This window comes from Mesoplodon mirus (assembly GCF_964341445.2).
Source record: "Mesoplodon mirus genome assembly, chromosome: 3".
Lineage (NCBI taxonomy): Eukaryota > Metazoa > Chordata > Mammalia > Artiodactyla > Ziphiidae > Mesoplodon > Mesoplodon mirus.
Window position 1 is genome coordinate 46,490,931 of NC_138978.1, and position 16,539 is coordinate 46,507,469.

The following is a 16,539-nucleotide window of genomic DNA, read 5'->3' on the forward strand; positions in this document are numbered from 1 at the left end:
TGTGCTCCGCAATGGGAGAGGCCACGACAGTGAGAGGCCCACGTACTGCAAAAAGAAAAAGTTTTGGGAAGATGGAATTATGAAGTTGCCTGAAAAATGGCAGAAGGTAGTGGAAAAAAATGGTGAATACTTTGTTCAATAAAGTTCTTGATGAAAATGAAAAATGTGTCTACTTTAAAACCGAAGGAACTTTTTGGCCAACGCAATACCTTGCTTGTAGCATGAATGCCAGGTCGGCCATCTCTGCCTTTCTGGTCCTCAGATATGCCTGAAGAGAGGAAGCGGTGGCAAGCCCTGCAGTCACCATAGGACTTGAGTCAAGCCCTATGGGCCCACTCCTCATACTTACCATTGGTAAGTCCGGGATCAGGCCATCTATGAGCCAATCCCTGCAGCTGTGACTAAATAGGAAGCAAATGGTCAGAGCTGCCTGAGGTTTAAGGATGCAGTCCCTATTCTCTGTGCCAAGAAAAATAATAGTTGGGCCCATCTACTCACTCATTTACTCACTTGTATTTGGTTGCCTGAGTCCCCACGGTGACAGAGAATCCTAGAATCCCAGATGTATTCCTACAGGTAGGGTAGACATGGTACCTACAGCCAGAATGAAAAGTCCTATGAGCTCAGGTGGTCACCAAGGCCCTGTCCTCAGAGGCACTAGAGAGGAGTGGGAAGGGTTTCTGCTCATCCCTACTGGACCTGAAGGTCCTGGAAGAGGATCCATAAATGTGTACATGTATTTTACTCCCAGGTTAGAGTATCCAACCCTCTCCTGAACTGTGGACCACAGGCTAGCTTTTTCTCTGGCTAATCTTGAAGCCTGACCAAACTGAGAGCCTGATCACAGTCCAAGATGCAAATTCCAGAAGTTTTGACCAGTAAGTACGACTCTAAGGCATGAAAGGACCAAAGAGCTCTGAGAGGTTGCTCAGTCAGGATATTTGATAAATCTAAGCCTGCAAAGTAAGCCCCCAGATCTTATCTGAGCTCAATTTCCTTGCCAGCAGACTTACCCAAGGGTCTGCTTGGTTCGAAGGAAGTCAAAACAAGGCTCTTCCATGTGCATCTGTAATTCAACATACCATCAGCTCAACTCCTCCCAGAGAAACTTCCATTTCTTCCCCCAAAAGTGTTACACATGACCCCAGAGTCCAGCCTCCCTCCTAAATCGCCCAGGCCCCCTGTCCATGCTGGGTGAGAAACACTAAATAACCATCTCACCTACCAATCACAGATCTCTGACCACTCCCAAGTCCCTAGCCCTCAGGGAGAAAGGCCAGAAAGCCAGTCCTCACAGTGGGTCAGGGGCTCATGAACATCGTGACTCTCCTTTATAAAACTTACCACAAGCAGCTCCATAAGAGTGTACTCTTTCAGACTCCTGGCACCTGACTGAAAGAAAAAGCTGATCTGACCAACTGAAAATCCAATGGCTTACAGGGCTTTTTAATAATCCAGCTATTCTCAGCAACCATTTATTCAGGCATTCAGAAGAGTACTATCCCACTCTTCTCTTCCAAGAGTTTATCATACCCTCTATTGCTATACTTTCTGCCTTCCCACAAAACAGGAGATCTGTGAGGACAGGAATCGTGCTTGATGATTTGTATTCCCAGCCCTAGCACAGAACCGCAGGCAGACATGGAGGTGAGTCAAACAATCCCTGACCTACCAGCTCCTGCCCAAAGAACCCAGAGGATACAACCTAAAATCAAGTACTTGCAGTTCAAGGTCCTAAGGAGGAGAGCAGGAAACGTCTGGGTAACTGGCCCTATTCCTCAGATGGAGAGGATATGAATAGGAGCTTCTGCAGCCACACACACGGACCCAAAACTAGTTGATAAGAAAAATGCATAAGAGGCAGATACCACACTTGGAGACCACATCCTGGCTATCCTGGAGACTGGCAAAACAACAGGATGAAAGAGGGCAGGAGGCCAACGAGCAAGTGTTGCCAGTGCATCCCAGTCAGACTCTTGCAGGCTCCTCTGATACAGACTCTCATTACTATTCCTTCCTGCTTCACCTGAGGAAGCTGAAGCCTCTGTGCCCTGCAAGCCCTGTTTATCAGCAACAAGATTTCCTGTATGCCTCTGAAAGGATTGCAACGAAACAATTCAAAACCTTGTATCAACTTCCTGTTCAAAATGCTCTCTGTGAGGAGGGAAGTGGCTCCCCCAAGGGAAGCAGTTTGTATTAGAAGCTAGTGCTAAGAGGTGATCCATGGAAAGCACCTCAACAGACTCCGCCTTACAATACAAAATTCTGCCTGAAACTGGAGAAATACTACCCTCTCTGGGTTAAGCACCAGAAATGTAGACAGGGCTAAGCAGAGCCAGGTCATACCATATATGAAGTTTAGGACCTGGTAGTTATTGCAGCTTCAAATAAGCTGAGAACCTGGGGAAAAAAAAAAAAAAAACCCAGGTAGCTACAGCCAGAGGAAGACAGGCTCTACAGACAAGCTGGGCCTCTAGGGAAAGATTCAGGCCCAGGGCCAGAAACAAGAAAAGGACAAGGTGACGGTGAAGCCATGCAGCCCTGCCCAAAGTTCAGGCCAGGAATCTTCACAAGGCCAGAGAAGTGACTTCCTCATGGAGACAATCCAGGACCATAGCAGCAGCTATAGGAGCCCCAGAGTTTGGGAAGTCTGAGATCAGTCGAGATAGACACAGGTCCCCATAGTCCTAGAAGTGAGTATGAGTAACCACAGGCTAAAATAGTCTACGAGCCAATTAAGATTGTTGCAGAGCTCTTCCTTATTTTAAGCACCATCCCATCTCTCCAGAATTATGTGGAAAAAACACAGGATTTGAGGACAGAAGGTACAAATTCGAGCCCCAGCTGGTATGACCTCAGGTAAATGAAGGACCTCAGATCCATCATCCATAAAACAGGTGATAAATCCTATCTCTCAGGTGCTTTGAAACCTTTAATTATGACTCTGGTATCCATTCTGTTTACTCTATATTGGTTGACTGGCTATGTTTATTTTTGTCACATTTTAAAACTGTCCTTTTAACAAATGTCCTCCTGCTCCTTGGAGTTCTGACATGGGAACATGTAGGAATTTCCAGCCATACTTCAGTCTCTGTCCTTCTGGACTAGTGGCTGGGTGATTAATAGAAGCACTGTGATTGAAAAAGGATCCATTTCACTGACAGGAACAATTTTTAAATGTAGTTGCTTCAAGAGTACAAATGACCCAAGCATATAACCACAGAATAACTGCAAAAGGTTCTTGAAGAGCATAGGCTCACTTCTCCCAGATACTTTGGACCTTCCACCAGGCTTTAGTGTCCTAAAGATACTTAGCCGTGAGGACAGCTGTGTGCAAAGGGGCCACTGACCTGGTAATATACAGTGACTTCAGAGTTGGCATCACCCTTGTTCAGAGCTCTCACTTTGCATAGGTGGTGGTCACTGGGCAGCTCTACCACCTGGAACTGCACAGGTATCTCCTGCTCCAGAGGCATGAAGTTCAACTTGCTGCAAAACAATCAGTGTGGGTTACTGAGGCCGTGCCTTTATCCTCTTACCTGCACCCCCAAACTGTGAAAAGGTCAGGCCTTCCACAGTCCCATCTGAATTGCTTTGTTTATATAACTAGCCTCAAAAAACCTACTATGAGAAGCATCTCCATTGTGGATTTAGTAATAACTGAGTTTTGGTCTCGAGGCCCTCATGCTATTAAGAACACGTGGGCTTCCCTGGTGGCGCAGTGGTTGAGAGTCCGCCTGCCGATGCAGGGGAAACGGGTTCGTGCCCTGGTCTGGGAGGATCCCACATGCCGCGGAGCGGCTGGGCCCGTGAGCCATGGCCACTGAGCCTGCGCGTCCGGAGCCTGTGCTCCACAACAGGAGGGGCCACAGCAGTGAGAGGCCCGCATACCGCAAAAAAAAAAAAAAAAGAACACGTAACTCCCAAAGAGAAAACTCAAACCAATACTCACTCAACAACGTATTTCAGGAAATCCATAGATTCCTAGGAGGTGAAAGAGAAGAAAATAACTATATTAGGCTCTCCTGACATTAATTTCACCCAGAACCAACTAATACCAATATTCTAACTGCTTGGGAAGCCCTGGAATGCATTAGGAAAGCAGATATAGTCTATTATCCTAAATGCTGGTCATTAATTCACTGGGCTTATCATTCACTGATTAATACTGATTATGTTTGTTGAATACTAAGGCTCTCAACTGAAGTGGCTCTTTTTCTGTTCTCCCTTGGTGCTCTGTTTACCTGTCCACTGTGAAACTTTCCCCACTGGATCAAACTTAATTGTTCAGTTTACCCCACTAGGCTGTGTTTTAGAAACCTGGATCTATTAATACAGAGCCTAGCATAGAGTGAGTGACAGAATAATACTTAATACTAAATGAATGATGTATCCCCTCCCCCTCTTAAGACTTGTTTTCTAACCTATGAGGGATAAGTGGGGAGGTGAGCTTATCTCTAAAGTGGTTTCTGCCTGGGGCAATTCATGGTGCTAAGTCCTCTGAACCAAAAGGACCCCCCCACGGTACTCCCACTGTGCTCAGAGAAGCAGGCAGCTATTCCTGCTCTTCTCCCTGTTTTTAAACTTTCTGTTGGCATGACAGAAATCAGGGATGGTTTCGGGGTGGGGGAATAAAGACAGAGAAGTAGGGAGGATAGCAGCCAATCTCGAGAGTGGCCATTTATATATTCCATTAAAGGGCCAGTCCTGAGAAACTGGGAGACCATGGAGGAAGAGGTCAAGAGCCAAACAGTTTAGGGACTGTCCACACAAGCACTCCTGGCTGGAAGAGGCCTCAGTTAGTTACATGGTCCCACAGACACATCTAATTCAATATGGGTCAAAACCAACTCCCCATATGCCCCCAAACATACACTATTCCTACTCCTCTACCAACCCACCGGTTCCAGTAAGAAATCTGGGCATCATCCTAGAGCCCTCCCTTCTCCCTCACCCCCATAGCCAATCAGTCACTGCCTTTGGTCGTCCTCTGCCTCATTATTTCTTAAGCATTTCTTTTTCATTTATTTTGCCTAACCTCAGCCTTCATCATTTTCACCTCAACTTTTTTATTATGGTAAAAATACATAAGCTTACTATCTTGACCTTTTTTAAGTGTAAAGTTCTGTAGTGTTAAGTATATTCACATTGTTGTGAAATGAAACTCCAGACTTTTCATCTTGCAACACTGAAACTCAATACCCATAGAAACAAGGACTCCCCTTCTTTCCCTCCACAACCCCCGGTAACCACTATTCTACCTCCTGTTACTGTGACTACTCTAGAGATCTCATATAAGTGGAATCGTACTTCATGCCAACTTTTATAACAGTTTCATAACTGGTCTCTCTGGATCTTTCTTAATGACAAATCCTCTTTTAAATCCTTCAATGGTTCTCCATTTACTATAAGATAAAAGCCCAAGCTCCGTAGCTTGACATACAAGTTTGACATACAAGTTCTGCCTAAGTATATGTGAATCTATATATCTATATATCTATATATATATATATATACATACATCCCTCACCACTCCCCAGCTCCCACTTTAATTTCTAAATTAAACTGTTTGTAGTTCCCACAGTCTTCAACAAATGTAACCAATACCATATATTTACCAAACCCATTTAACTCAAAGTCCTGTCCAACAGCAGCAGTCTCCTTCATAAGAAAATCTTGCTTAGCATCGGAGGGGCCAGGTTCCCTTCTAAACAGACTGTGACAATGCTGGCCTGCCAGACTACAGAGCTTCCCCTTTAGGGAAGAACTAATGCAATTCCAGAGTCCAGAATGGCATTCAAACCTGGCCAGCAGCAACAGAGCACCTCACACTCACTGTGCTTGTGACATTTCCTTGTACCAGGCCCTCAACAAAGAGCTGGGATTTTAACTCTCTGACGAAGCTCAGCAGAGACTCAAGGGAAAGGCCATCCATCAAAGCCCGATACTTGTCAATCATAGACCAACGGGCATATTCCAGGATTAAAAGCCGAACGTCTCTGTACAGAGAGCAGAAAAAAAAAGTTTTATTGTAAGAAATGAATCTTAAGGGTAAAGAAGGATTTGATTAAGTTTCTATAGATGATGTGTTCTAAAGAGAGGCAATTTCTATCGCAACTTAAGATAGGGAAACAATGTCATAATCACCAAAAAGCATTTAAAACTGCATATACAAACTATTACATAGATTATTAGCTCATTGGTACAACTCACTTATCTGTTTCAATTGCAAAATAAATTATTTCACATAAGCTGCCAGATGAGCCATATACCAATTTAATTTACTATTTTGATTTGAAATCTCACTAGCATTTATTAATTACTGGAGGTGATCATCATGGATATCTATTACTACAATGACAATACAGCATAAGTGGCTCTAGGCCAGAATCAGACTAACCCCCTTCCACACACAGTAAGCTGTTTGAACATGGCAAGTTACCTAACATTTGTGACTCAATTTCTTCATTTGTAAAACAAGGGAAATAATAATGGCTACCATTACAGAATTTTGGTGAGAATTAAATAAATAAATACACTTAAAAGTTCTTAGGTCTATTAAAAAAAAAGTTCTTAGGTCTAACACATAACAAATCTTCAATAAACAGGTGTTATTATTACTCTACCACATTTTAATAAAGTAGTATTCAGGAGTTATGGGATACACAGCTATTTTTCATATCAATAGTTCCAGACAACTCTCCTTTCCAACTTATATTTGGTTATGAGTTTTTGTAACTTTTTGTGATCAGATTATCAGTTATTACATGTCTGATTCTTAACTGCTCCCTCTCCTGCTTTCAAATTTTGGACATTTATGGGCTCATTATAACTATGTCAAAAGCAGGGCCTCTATATAAAGTTGTGCTCTTTGTTTACCATTTATATATGCCCAGCAAGCAGATCAAATAGGGGCTTGCAAGCCATGTGCACAAAGGGCTGTATCTGCTCAGAGGGGACTTTTTTCCTCTTCCACAAAGGCTCTACCTGCTGATAGAGGTTACCCCAAGGGTGTACTTTTTTCTGATTCACACAAAGGTACAGAACAGGCTCTGATGAAAAGGCCCAGGAGGGTTGCCTATTAGCAGAGAGTTTAAGCATTAGTACACAGACTGTCCAGAGCCTTTTTGCTCTCTTCTGGAACCCTGGATGAATTCTTGGATAGTTGCATTTGTCAGATAAGTGATATGTTAGGCAATTTAAGTCAGCTACTTAATATAACATCCAACACACTAAAATCACCATATAATCACCAGTAAGCAATTCTGAGCTACAACAAAGTCAGAATTTTTTGAACTGTTATTTACTTACAAACTTTGGAAAAAGCAACCTTTTAACCTTTAGCCTCTAATTAAGTATAGTAGGCTGCTTGCAGTCCTACTGACAGATAGTTACTTACACTGGGTTTAGAAATCCTATAACTCTGTGGGCTTGTTTCCTAAAACACGGCACATTTCTATCACATCTGAATTAGCACTGAAACTACAGCCTCATCCCCCACACTTAATTTCCAGGAAGGCAAATACTTTCAGGCCTTCAAAATATAAGCTGATCCCATCCATGTATACCTACTTGGCCAGAGTCTCAGGCTTGATGAGGATGTTAAAGTAGGTCTTCTTCAACTGCTCAGTTATCATTGTAAAGACAGCTGGTGTGGAACTGAACTCCGCTAAGTAGTCAATAATAAGCTGAAACAGCAGCTAAGAAGAAAAGAAAGAAGCACCTTAAGTGGAGAAGCATGGAAATCCACTAATGTTTAGGGGAAAAATGTCTCCCACTGGCTTTTACCAGGGGCCCAGTATGGTAACAGGCATCGCGCAGGACAAAAGAGAAGTACTAACGACTCAAAGAATCTTTAGGAGCTAAAATTCTCAATAACTGTCAAATTTGGAGCAATGAATTTTCTTTTTCTTTTTTATAATTTTTATGGGTATTTTAAAACATTTTTCCTTCCAACTAAGCTTAAAAATAATTTTATCCAGCATGTCCACTGCCCCTAAATGTGATTTTAATTGGGAGAATGTAATTTTGGAAATAATGACTTTATATCAACCTGTCCTATCCAGAAACATGATAAGTCTCTCCCTTATTTAAAGTCTTTTTTATATGCTTCAAAAAGATTTAGTTTTCTTTAGATAGGTTCTGTACTTTTCTTATTAATTCTTAGATATTTTGTTATTTTTCTCGATATTACAAATGGGGTATTTTTTCCCAATCCATTTCTAAGTGGTTATTGCACTATAGGAAAAGGAGCCATTTATTTTGATATACTGATCTTGTAATGAGTCATATCACAAATTATTTTTTAAATTCTAGTAGTATCTTAGATTTTCTAAGAATACAACCATATCCCCTGAAAAGAAAAATACTTTTCCCTTCCAAGTGTTTTTATTTTATTTTTTGACTTTAATGTATTAGCCAGAAACTCTAAAATAATGTTGAGTAATAGATGTGATCATGGGTATCCTTGGCTTGTTCCCAATTTTAATGTTCAGCATTTCATCAGTTAGTGGAACATTTGCTGTTAGTCTTTTAATTAAGGTTTTTATTGTGGTTAAGTAACTTCCCTCCATTCCTACTTATTAGGAATGACCACTCAAATTTATCAAATGATTTTTTGGGCATTTATCACTATATTCACATAGTGTTCCTCAACTGACTTGTGTTATAATGATTTATGTTCATCAACTTCCTAATACTGAACAACCAACCTTTGCATTCCTGGCACTTGGTCATGGTGAATTATTCTTTTTGTTCTATTGTTGAATTTAATTTTCAAGTTTTTAGAATGTGTGACTCTGTATTTCATAGGTGAAACTGATCTCCAGTTTTATATACATATTTATAGTCTATATCAAGTTTTAATGTTAAGGCTAGGCAAGCTTCATAAAATGAAGAACCTCAAATAGTTTTCTACGGCTTGTATTTTTAAATACAATTACTCTCCAGGTAATTCCGAAACTTTAACATGTTTGGATTTTAAGCTAAATTATATTTAGGCTTTTGAAGGTTAGTAAAATATTCCATGGTGTCTCCTCCTAAGACCAATCTTTGTTCCCTGGGGAGACTGACAGGGATGAGGGTATAAAGGAGAGAACTATCTAAGATATGGAAGCTATATCACCTCTTAGCACAGGTCTAATTTCTGCCAGGTCCTCTCCTCCAGATTTTTTCTTGTATGAGTGCAGTTCCCCAAACTTTAATATATGTTCTACCCAAGAAACCAAGATATAAAATTTGTTGTTGGGTACATTATATTATTTTACCTGGTACTTGATGATCTAATACTTTAGCTAGCATCCCATATTATTTCTTCCTTTACTGATGAAGTTTTTGACAAAGTGACACTGAAACATATTCTTTACTAAAAGATAAATCACTGACAAGATATAAACTCTGTTTCTAAAGAGTCAGAAACTTAGAAGGAAAACAAGACACATAAACTTGAAACAATGGAAAACAGTGCAAGAAGAGGAAGAAACAACACAAACATCTGAGCTCTACTCTATGTCAGGCAATGTGTCAGGTGCTTTAAATTTGTCCTTGCTGTATGGCATGAAATTATGCTCAAACCAGTCCTAAACGCCAGTGTTGGCTGCAGAGAAACTGACAGCAAAGGGAAGTGAAATGAAGCCTGAAGCACAGGCTGTGTTGTATCCATTACTAATGCATACAACACTGATTAATGTAATTAATTAATGAATATATGTTGGTCTTGTGTGGCCAAAGTTAGAATACCTGTCATCAGCCAGAAAAACACAATAATCCATATTAATAAACATTTCTTTCTATGTACAGCACCTCATGCACAAGCCTCTATGCTTGGTGCTATAGGCACAACAAACACAAATATAAAATTTTAAATTTGCCTGTAAGGAAATTAGAGCACTGTACTTACAGGTAGTTTGTGGTTGAATCCTTTCACTCGAATAATTAAACCATGTTCTCCAGCTACCAGCTTATACTCCAGCTGTGCCACATCTGCTTCATAAGCTGGTTCCGCAAGGTTATGGGTAAGGATATTGACAAAGATATCAAAGAGGACCACACTAAGAGTATAAAATGCAAATAGCATCATTAATTGGCAAGAAATAGACAAATGGATTTGCTTTGACTTAGAGTAAGAAACTTCACTTTTATAAAGATGTTAATTCACTACTCCAGAATGTAAAACCATATATACTAATTGAGTTCAAAGGCAAATACAGCTTACCCAGGACTCAGTTTCACAGGGGCATTACAGAACTCCCACCTTCAGCAATGTTTCCCTTATCTTTTTCACATCACGCACACAGAGAAAATGTAATACTGGATTGGCCAAAAGGTTCATTCGGCTTTTCCATAAGATGGCTCTAGTAGTACTTAGTTGTCTTTAACTTCATTTGAAACAATTTTGTTAGATTGTATGTGACAGCTGTTATATCAGCGTGTATTTTTAAAAAGACTTATCAAAATTGGCGAATTTTTGTGTAGCCATTTTAATATTGAAGATGGAAGAAAAAAAACAACATTTTTGGCATATTATGCTTTATTATTTCAAGAAAGGTAAAAACGCCAAGTGAAACTCAAAAAAAATTTGTATACTGTATGGAGAAGGTGCTGTGACTGATCGGACATGTCAAAAGTGGTTTGCAAAGTTTTGTGTTGGAGATTTCTCACTGGACAATGCTCCACGGTCAGGTACACCAGTTGAAGTTGATAGTGATCAAATCGAGATATTAACTGAGAACAATCAACGTTATACCATGCAGAAGATAGCCGACATACTCAAAATATCCAAATCAGGCAGTGAAAATCATTTGCACCAGCTTGGTTATGTTAATCACTTTGATGTTTGGTTTCCACAAGTTAAGCGAAAATACCTTCTTGACCATATTTCCGCATGCAATTCTTTACTTAAACGTAATGAAAACGTTACGTTTTTAAAACAACTTGTGACGGGCGATGAAAAGTGGATGCTGTACAATAATGTGGAACAGAAGAGACCGTGGGGCAAGTGAAATGAACCACCACCAACCACACCAAAGGCTGGTCTTCATCCAAAGAAGGTGATGTTGTGTATATGGTGGGATTGCAAGGGAGTACTCTATTATGAGCTCCTTCCGGAAAACCAAACGATTCATTTCAACAAGTACTGCTCCCAATTAGACAAACCGAAAGCAGCACTCGACAAAAAGTGTCCAGGGGCTTCCCTGGTGGCGCAGTGGTTGAGAGTCCGCCTGCCGATGCAGGGGACACGGGTTCGTGCCCCGGTCCGGTAGGATCCCACATGCCGCGGAGCGGCTAGGCCCGTAAGCCATGGCCGCTGGGCCTGCGCGTCTGGAGCCTGTGCTCCGCAAAGGGAGAGGCCACAACAGTGAGAGGCCTGTGTACCGCAAAAAAAAAAAAAAAAAAAGTGTCCAGAATTAGTCAACAGAAAACACATGATCTTCCATCAGGATAACACAAGACTGCATGTTTCTTTAATGACCAGGCAAAAACTGTTACAGCTTGGCTGGGAAGTTCTGATTCATCTGCCATATTCACCAGACATTGCACCTTCAGATTTCCATTTATTTTGGTCTTTCCAAAATTCTCTTAATGGACAAAATTTCCATTCCCTGCAAGACTGTAAAAGGCACCTGGAACAGTTCTTTGCTCAAAAAGATAAAAAGTTTTGGGAAGATGGAATTAATTATGAAGTTGCCTGAAAAATGGCAGAAGGTAGTGGGAAAGAATGGTGAATATAATAAAGTTCTTAGTGAAAATGAAAAATGTGTCTTTTATTTTTACTTAAAAACTGAAGACACTTTTTGGCCAACCCAATATTCATACTGCACAATGGGGTAAGTGTAAAATGCATGAAAGGCAACTGGCCCAAAGGCTCTAGTTATCCCTGCGGCCTAGGTTTTCTGACTGAAAAATAAAAAATCTGAGGAAATGAAGGAGGGTAATGCATTTTTTAAACTGAATATTAATTATGTTAGTGCTGCTTGTGAGATTAAGGCTGGATTTTACAGGTTAAGTGGCAAAAGAAAGGAAGAAGTACACTAACGTTTCCTGAGCACCTCCTATGATTCAGGTGTATTTTAGGCTCTCTGACCTCCCACAACCTACATAAAAATGTAAGTAATTTGCTAAGAACAAAGTATAATCAGATTCCTTGGCAGGAATCTGATTATAAATACAGGAATCTGATTATAAATAATCTCTAAATACAGGTCAACAGATCCATTAGTCCTCATTACAGACTGGAAGCTGACCCAAACTCATCTCTAAGGAACTTTCTCAATCCAGGAATGCTATGACTAGCCTAAACTGTCAGCATGTTTTACAAATGGGTGCTGGAGATGGAGCAGCCACAATTCCATCTTAGTGATTAGTATTCATACAAATAATTTGTTTGGGGCACATAAAAACACATAAATGAGGAGCATAGCTCAAGTACTGACAGAGAAAAATGATAGAATGATTCAGAAATAAACAAACAAAATAGTCTTCCAATAATAAAAAAAATATTTTCCAGAAAAGAGGACAATTTCTTACTTTGCTGCAGACTTCTGTATCAAAGATGAGATCAGATGGAAACGTATATATGCTGAAAGAAAAAAGACCCTAAATAAGAAAATATAGGCCAGAGGCCTCAACTATTTAATACATCTGCTATTTTCCCTAATATTATGTAGTTTTAAAAATTCTGAAACAAACCACTAATCCTTAAATCGTCATTACATTTTTATCCTTAAGGGTTCTTAGAAAGTATTATTTACCATTCCAAATAGTGTCCAGAAGGTACACTTTAATCTACGGGAAGACCAGATATATAGACAGATATGCAGAGAGGCCTAAGAATACTCTTATTATCAATAGCTTTGGTCAGGAAAAATGCTTACAGAGGTATACATGTCAAGAACATTAAGGGAAAAATCCCAATGCTCACAAAAAGTTATAGCAGCGCCTTTCCAAGGAAGCTGAATAAATGTTAAGAACATTTTTAGACACTCTTATAATCTATTCAAGAAATATTGAGTAAACACCTTCCCAGTGAACTCAAGAATCCCTCAGAACTAGTCCAGTTGTGTTAAGGTTAGGGATTTGGGTTAAATGGCAGCCAAGAGCACTCAGCCTTTGATTCCAAGTTGCTTCAGTAAATTCCAATGCCATGCACAAGAACAGAAAATTAAAAAGCAACACAGTTTGGGCTACTGTGTTGAAGATAAGAGCTTTAGAGTCTGTTTAACTATATACTATGCTTCCTTTATGCTGAAAAGCAAAATAGTAGAGGGAGACAGATAGAGGATATTTCATATTTTGTAATGCTGGACTCAGCTATCTATTGTGTCGAAGAATAATTTCTTTCAGCTACTCTTATTTTCTTTTTAACAATAATGTTCAAAAAACACCACCTATCCCCTAGGATGGCCAAACACCTGGCTCTGCTTTCATATAACTGAAAGAAAAATATCCAAAAATAATTTCATTTTAGGCTTGAATCCTTATATACTTCCTGGAATCTATAATGTCCATAAGAATTTCTGTGATAGCACAGGAGCACAGTATGGACCTGATAGATAAGCCTAGAAAAGGTCTTCAAGTAGAAGGGGAAGGGGAAAGAGAGGGAGGTGATAGACACAGAGGGCAAAGGTTGCTAGAAAGTGGAAAAAGATTTGTTATACTTATTTCACTATTTTTAAGGAGGGAAATATTTTACCTTTGGGGATTTTGAATTTGTTGTCTTTCTTATACCATAGGCAACCTTGTGGAGTATTCACAATTTTAACAGGGTATTCTGTCTCTGGACAATCAAAAGCCTTCAACATGAAATCTGTGGCTAACAAAAGTGAAAGGTAATAAATCATTCAGTTATCTCAACAGGATTCCCACCAATCTGTTCTTGGTTTCAGAAGTCTAAGTAAGTCTTCTTTGTGGCACACGTAAGTCAAATTCAAATGCTGAAATACAAAAAATTATTAGAACAATACTAAAAAGAAAGTCCTCTTGGCCTTAAACTAAATGAACTCTGAAGATCTGTAATTTCCCAAGAGTTGATTTTGATCTTTCCATATTCTGCTTCATTCTCTTTCTCAGAGACAATCTTAACTGAAAGGGACCTTTGGTCAGAATAGTTATATAAATCAATTTATGAATGAATGCATTCTTGAATGAGAATGTCTTTTACCAAACTTACAGACTTTTTAAAAGTTAACAAAATAGCTCTGCTCAAACAATGTCAAATTTGTCCTTTAAGTTAATGAAACATAAATTGTTTCATCAATACTCAGGTGCGAAATAGCTTACTTAAGAATTAAAAAAGGTACTGGCTATATTTACTAAAAAAAAAAATGGGTTGTTTAGATACTTAAAGTTCAAGACGCAGAACTGAATTATCTAAAATATGCAAGACTTTTTGTATAAAAGCATTTTTTTCCTGAGGTTAGATTCATATATAACATAAAATTAACCATTTTAAAGTGAACAATTCAGGGGAATTTAGTACACTCACAATGTTGTGCAACTACCATTTCTTTCTAGTTTCAAAACATTTTCATCAGCCCCAAAGGAAACCTCTATACCCATTAAGCAGTCACTCCCCATTACCCACTCCCCCCAGCCACTGGCAACCATCAATCTGAGTTCTGTCTCTATGGATTTACCTATTCTGGATATTTCATGTAACAGGAATCATACAATATGTGACCCCTTGTGTCTGTCTTCTTTCACTTAGCATAATGTTTTCAAGGTTCATCCATGTTATAGCATGTATCAGTACTTCATTTCTTTTAATGACAGAATAATACTCCATTGCATGTATATACCATAATTTGTTTATCCACTCATTCATTATGAACACTGGCTGTTTCCACCTTTTGGCTTTTGTGCATAATGCTGCTATGAAAAGTGTATGTACATGTATTTGGTTGAATACCTGTTTTCAATTCTTTGGGGTATATACCTAGGGATGGAATTGCTGGGAAAAATGGTATTCTGAGTAAAATTAGTTATATATAATCTTTGTCCTAGACCAGTGACTTTCTCACAGTTAGAACTGTTTTCCATTGCAAGCTAGTAGACAGATAACACACACGTATACCTACCGAGAACAAAAGTTCTTAAAATAATACCCTTTCTTTATTCAGTGAAACATTTTGCTATTTTCTACTCTGATTTTTTTAGTGCTTTCACAACTCATTACACTGACCTCAAAACCTATTACATTGATTTCACAACCCTCTAATGGGTTGCAACCTGTAGTTTGAAAAACACTAGAAAAATTGGACAAGATAATGGCAATTCCTACAGAGACTCACATGAAAGGATCAGCTATCATAGACAAGAAAAAGTCTCAGGATTATGTTTAAGTCCTGTTTCCTGCATTCACCAACTGAATGATCCAGGACAAGTCACTTTGCTTTTTTGAGCCGCAGTTTTCTCATTTGGAAAAGTAAGAAAACTGTAATGCTTATCCCAGAGATAACTGGGAAACTCAAATATGAATTCAAATGATACTTTGTAAAATATAACATACTACAGAGGTGCTATTTGTTTTAATAATAGTATATGGATGGATTGTGTATAATGATTGCTATTTTACTGACCTATGTACTTGTTTTCAGCTGGAAGATGAAGATCTGGATTTAATTCAAAATTACTCTCCCACAGTTCAGCCCAAGAGTTTTCAATATCTGTAGAGATGAAAGACAAACTGATCCAATAAAGAACAAATGTTCAGAGTTCTATTAATAACAAAGCAGTCAACAACTGGCCTTCACAAATCAATTCTCTTTTCTCAGAAAAGCTGTGAGTGACATAGCCAGGCTTTCTAGACTCCTGCTACTCAATGTGCCGTCTCAGCAGCATTGTTATCATCTGGGAACTTTGTTAAAAATGCAGAATTGCAGGCCCTATTCCAGAGCTACTGAATCATAATCTGTATTTTAATAAGACTCCCAGGTGATACATATGCACATTGAAGTTTGAGGAGCACTTTTTAAAACACAGTCAAAAGTCTGCCCCCAAACTACCAATACAATAGGATTTTCTCACTAGCTAATAAATATAGATATAAACATTGCAGAAAATAATTTTCTGCAAAGCAGTATAAATAATTTTCATTTCAAAGTAAACTACTGAAAAAAATACGTAAGTTTTTCCCACAGGAACTATCAGAAAAATTATTAAGGAATAAAACTTCCCAGGTGAATCATATACCTAAATGTAGGACAATTTTAAAATATTTTACCTTCCATACTATACTGAGTCCCAAACCATTTCTCCTTGAGGTCACATTTTCCCTCATTAGCACCAGACAGTAGAACAAGATTTGCCTTTTGAGGAACTAGCTGATTAAGGGCTTCAGCAATGACCTAATTGGGGGCAGGGGTGAAGGGGGAGTGGGGAGACACATACAAAACGATTATAACTTTAACCTAATACATCTCTATTAAAAAGGCAAAGCCACATTATGTTAGGCACCTCAAAATCCTAGCATCTTGATACTCATGAAACTATCTGTCTATAGTCCATGAACACCCTAATTTACAAAACTACATTAGTCTATCA

The 16,539-nt window shown here is 39.1% G+C and overlaps 1 protein-coding gene across 6 annotated transcripts in view; it reads right to left on the reverse strand.

Annotated features, from left to right (window-relative positions):
- Positions 1-16,539, reverse strand: part of NRDC (nardilysin convertase) — a gene marked incomplete at its 5' end in the record, with an annotated part of 92,076 nt that overhangs the window by 3,406 nt on the left and 72,131 nt on the right. For 5 of the 6 annotated variants that reach the window (XM_082613360.1, XM_082613361.1, XM_082613359.1 and 2 more), the window contains 12 exons: positions 511-594; positions 1,014-1,066; positions 1,345-1,392; positions 3,351-3,489; positions 3,953-3,984; positions 5,837-5,999; positions 7,573-7,700; positions 9,899-10,049; positions 12,526-12,577; positions 13,691-13,810; positions 15,576-15,662; positions 16,220-16,343. In XM_082613360.1, the coding sequence (XP_082469486.1) occupies positions 511-594; positions 1,014-1,066; positions 1,345-1,392; positions 3,351-3,489; positions 3,953-3,984; positions 5,837-5,999; positions 7,573-7,700; positions 9,899-10,049; positions 12,526-12,577; positions 13,691-13,810; positions 15,576-15,662; positions 16,220-16,343 (1,181 nt within the window). The remainder of the gene's footprint in view (positions 1-510; positions 595-1,013; positions 1,067-1,344; positions 1,393-3,350; positions 3,490-3,952; positions 3,985-5,836; positions 6,000-7,572; positions 7,701-9,898; positions 10,050-12,525; positions 12,578-13,690; positions 13,811-15,575; positions 15,663-16,219; positions 16,344-16,539) is intronic. The other variant, XM_082613357.1, reaches the window with a different exon arrangement.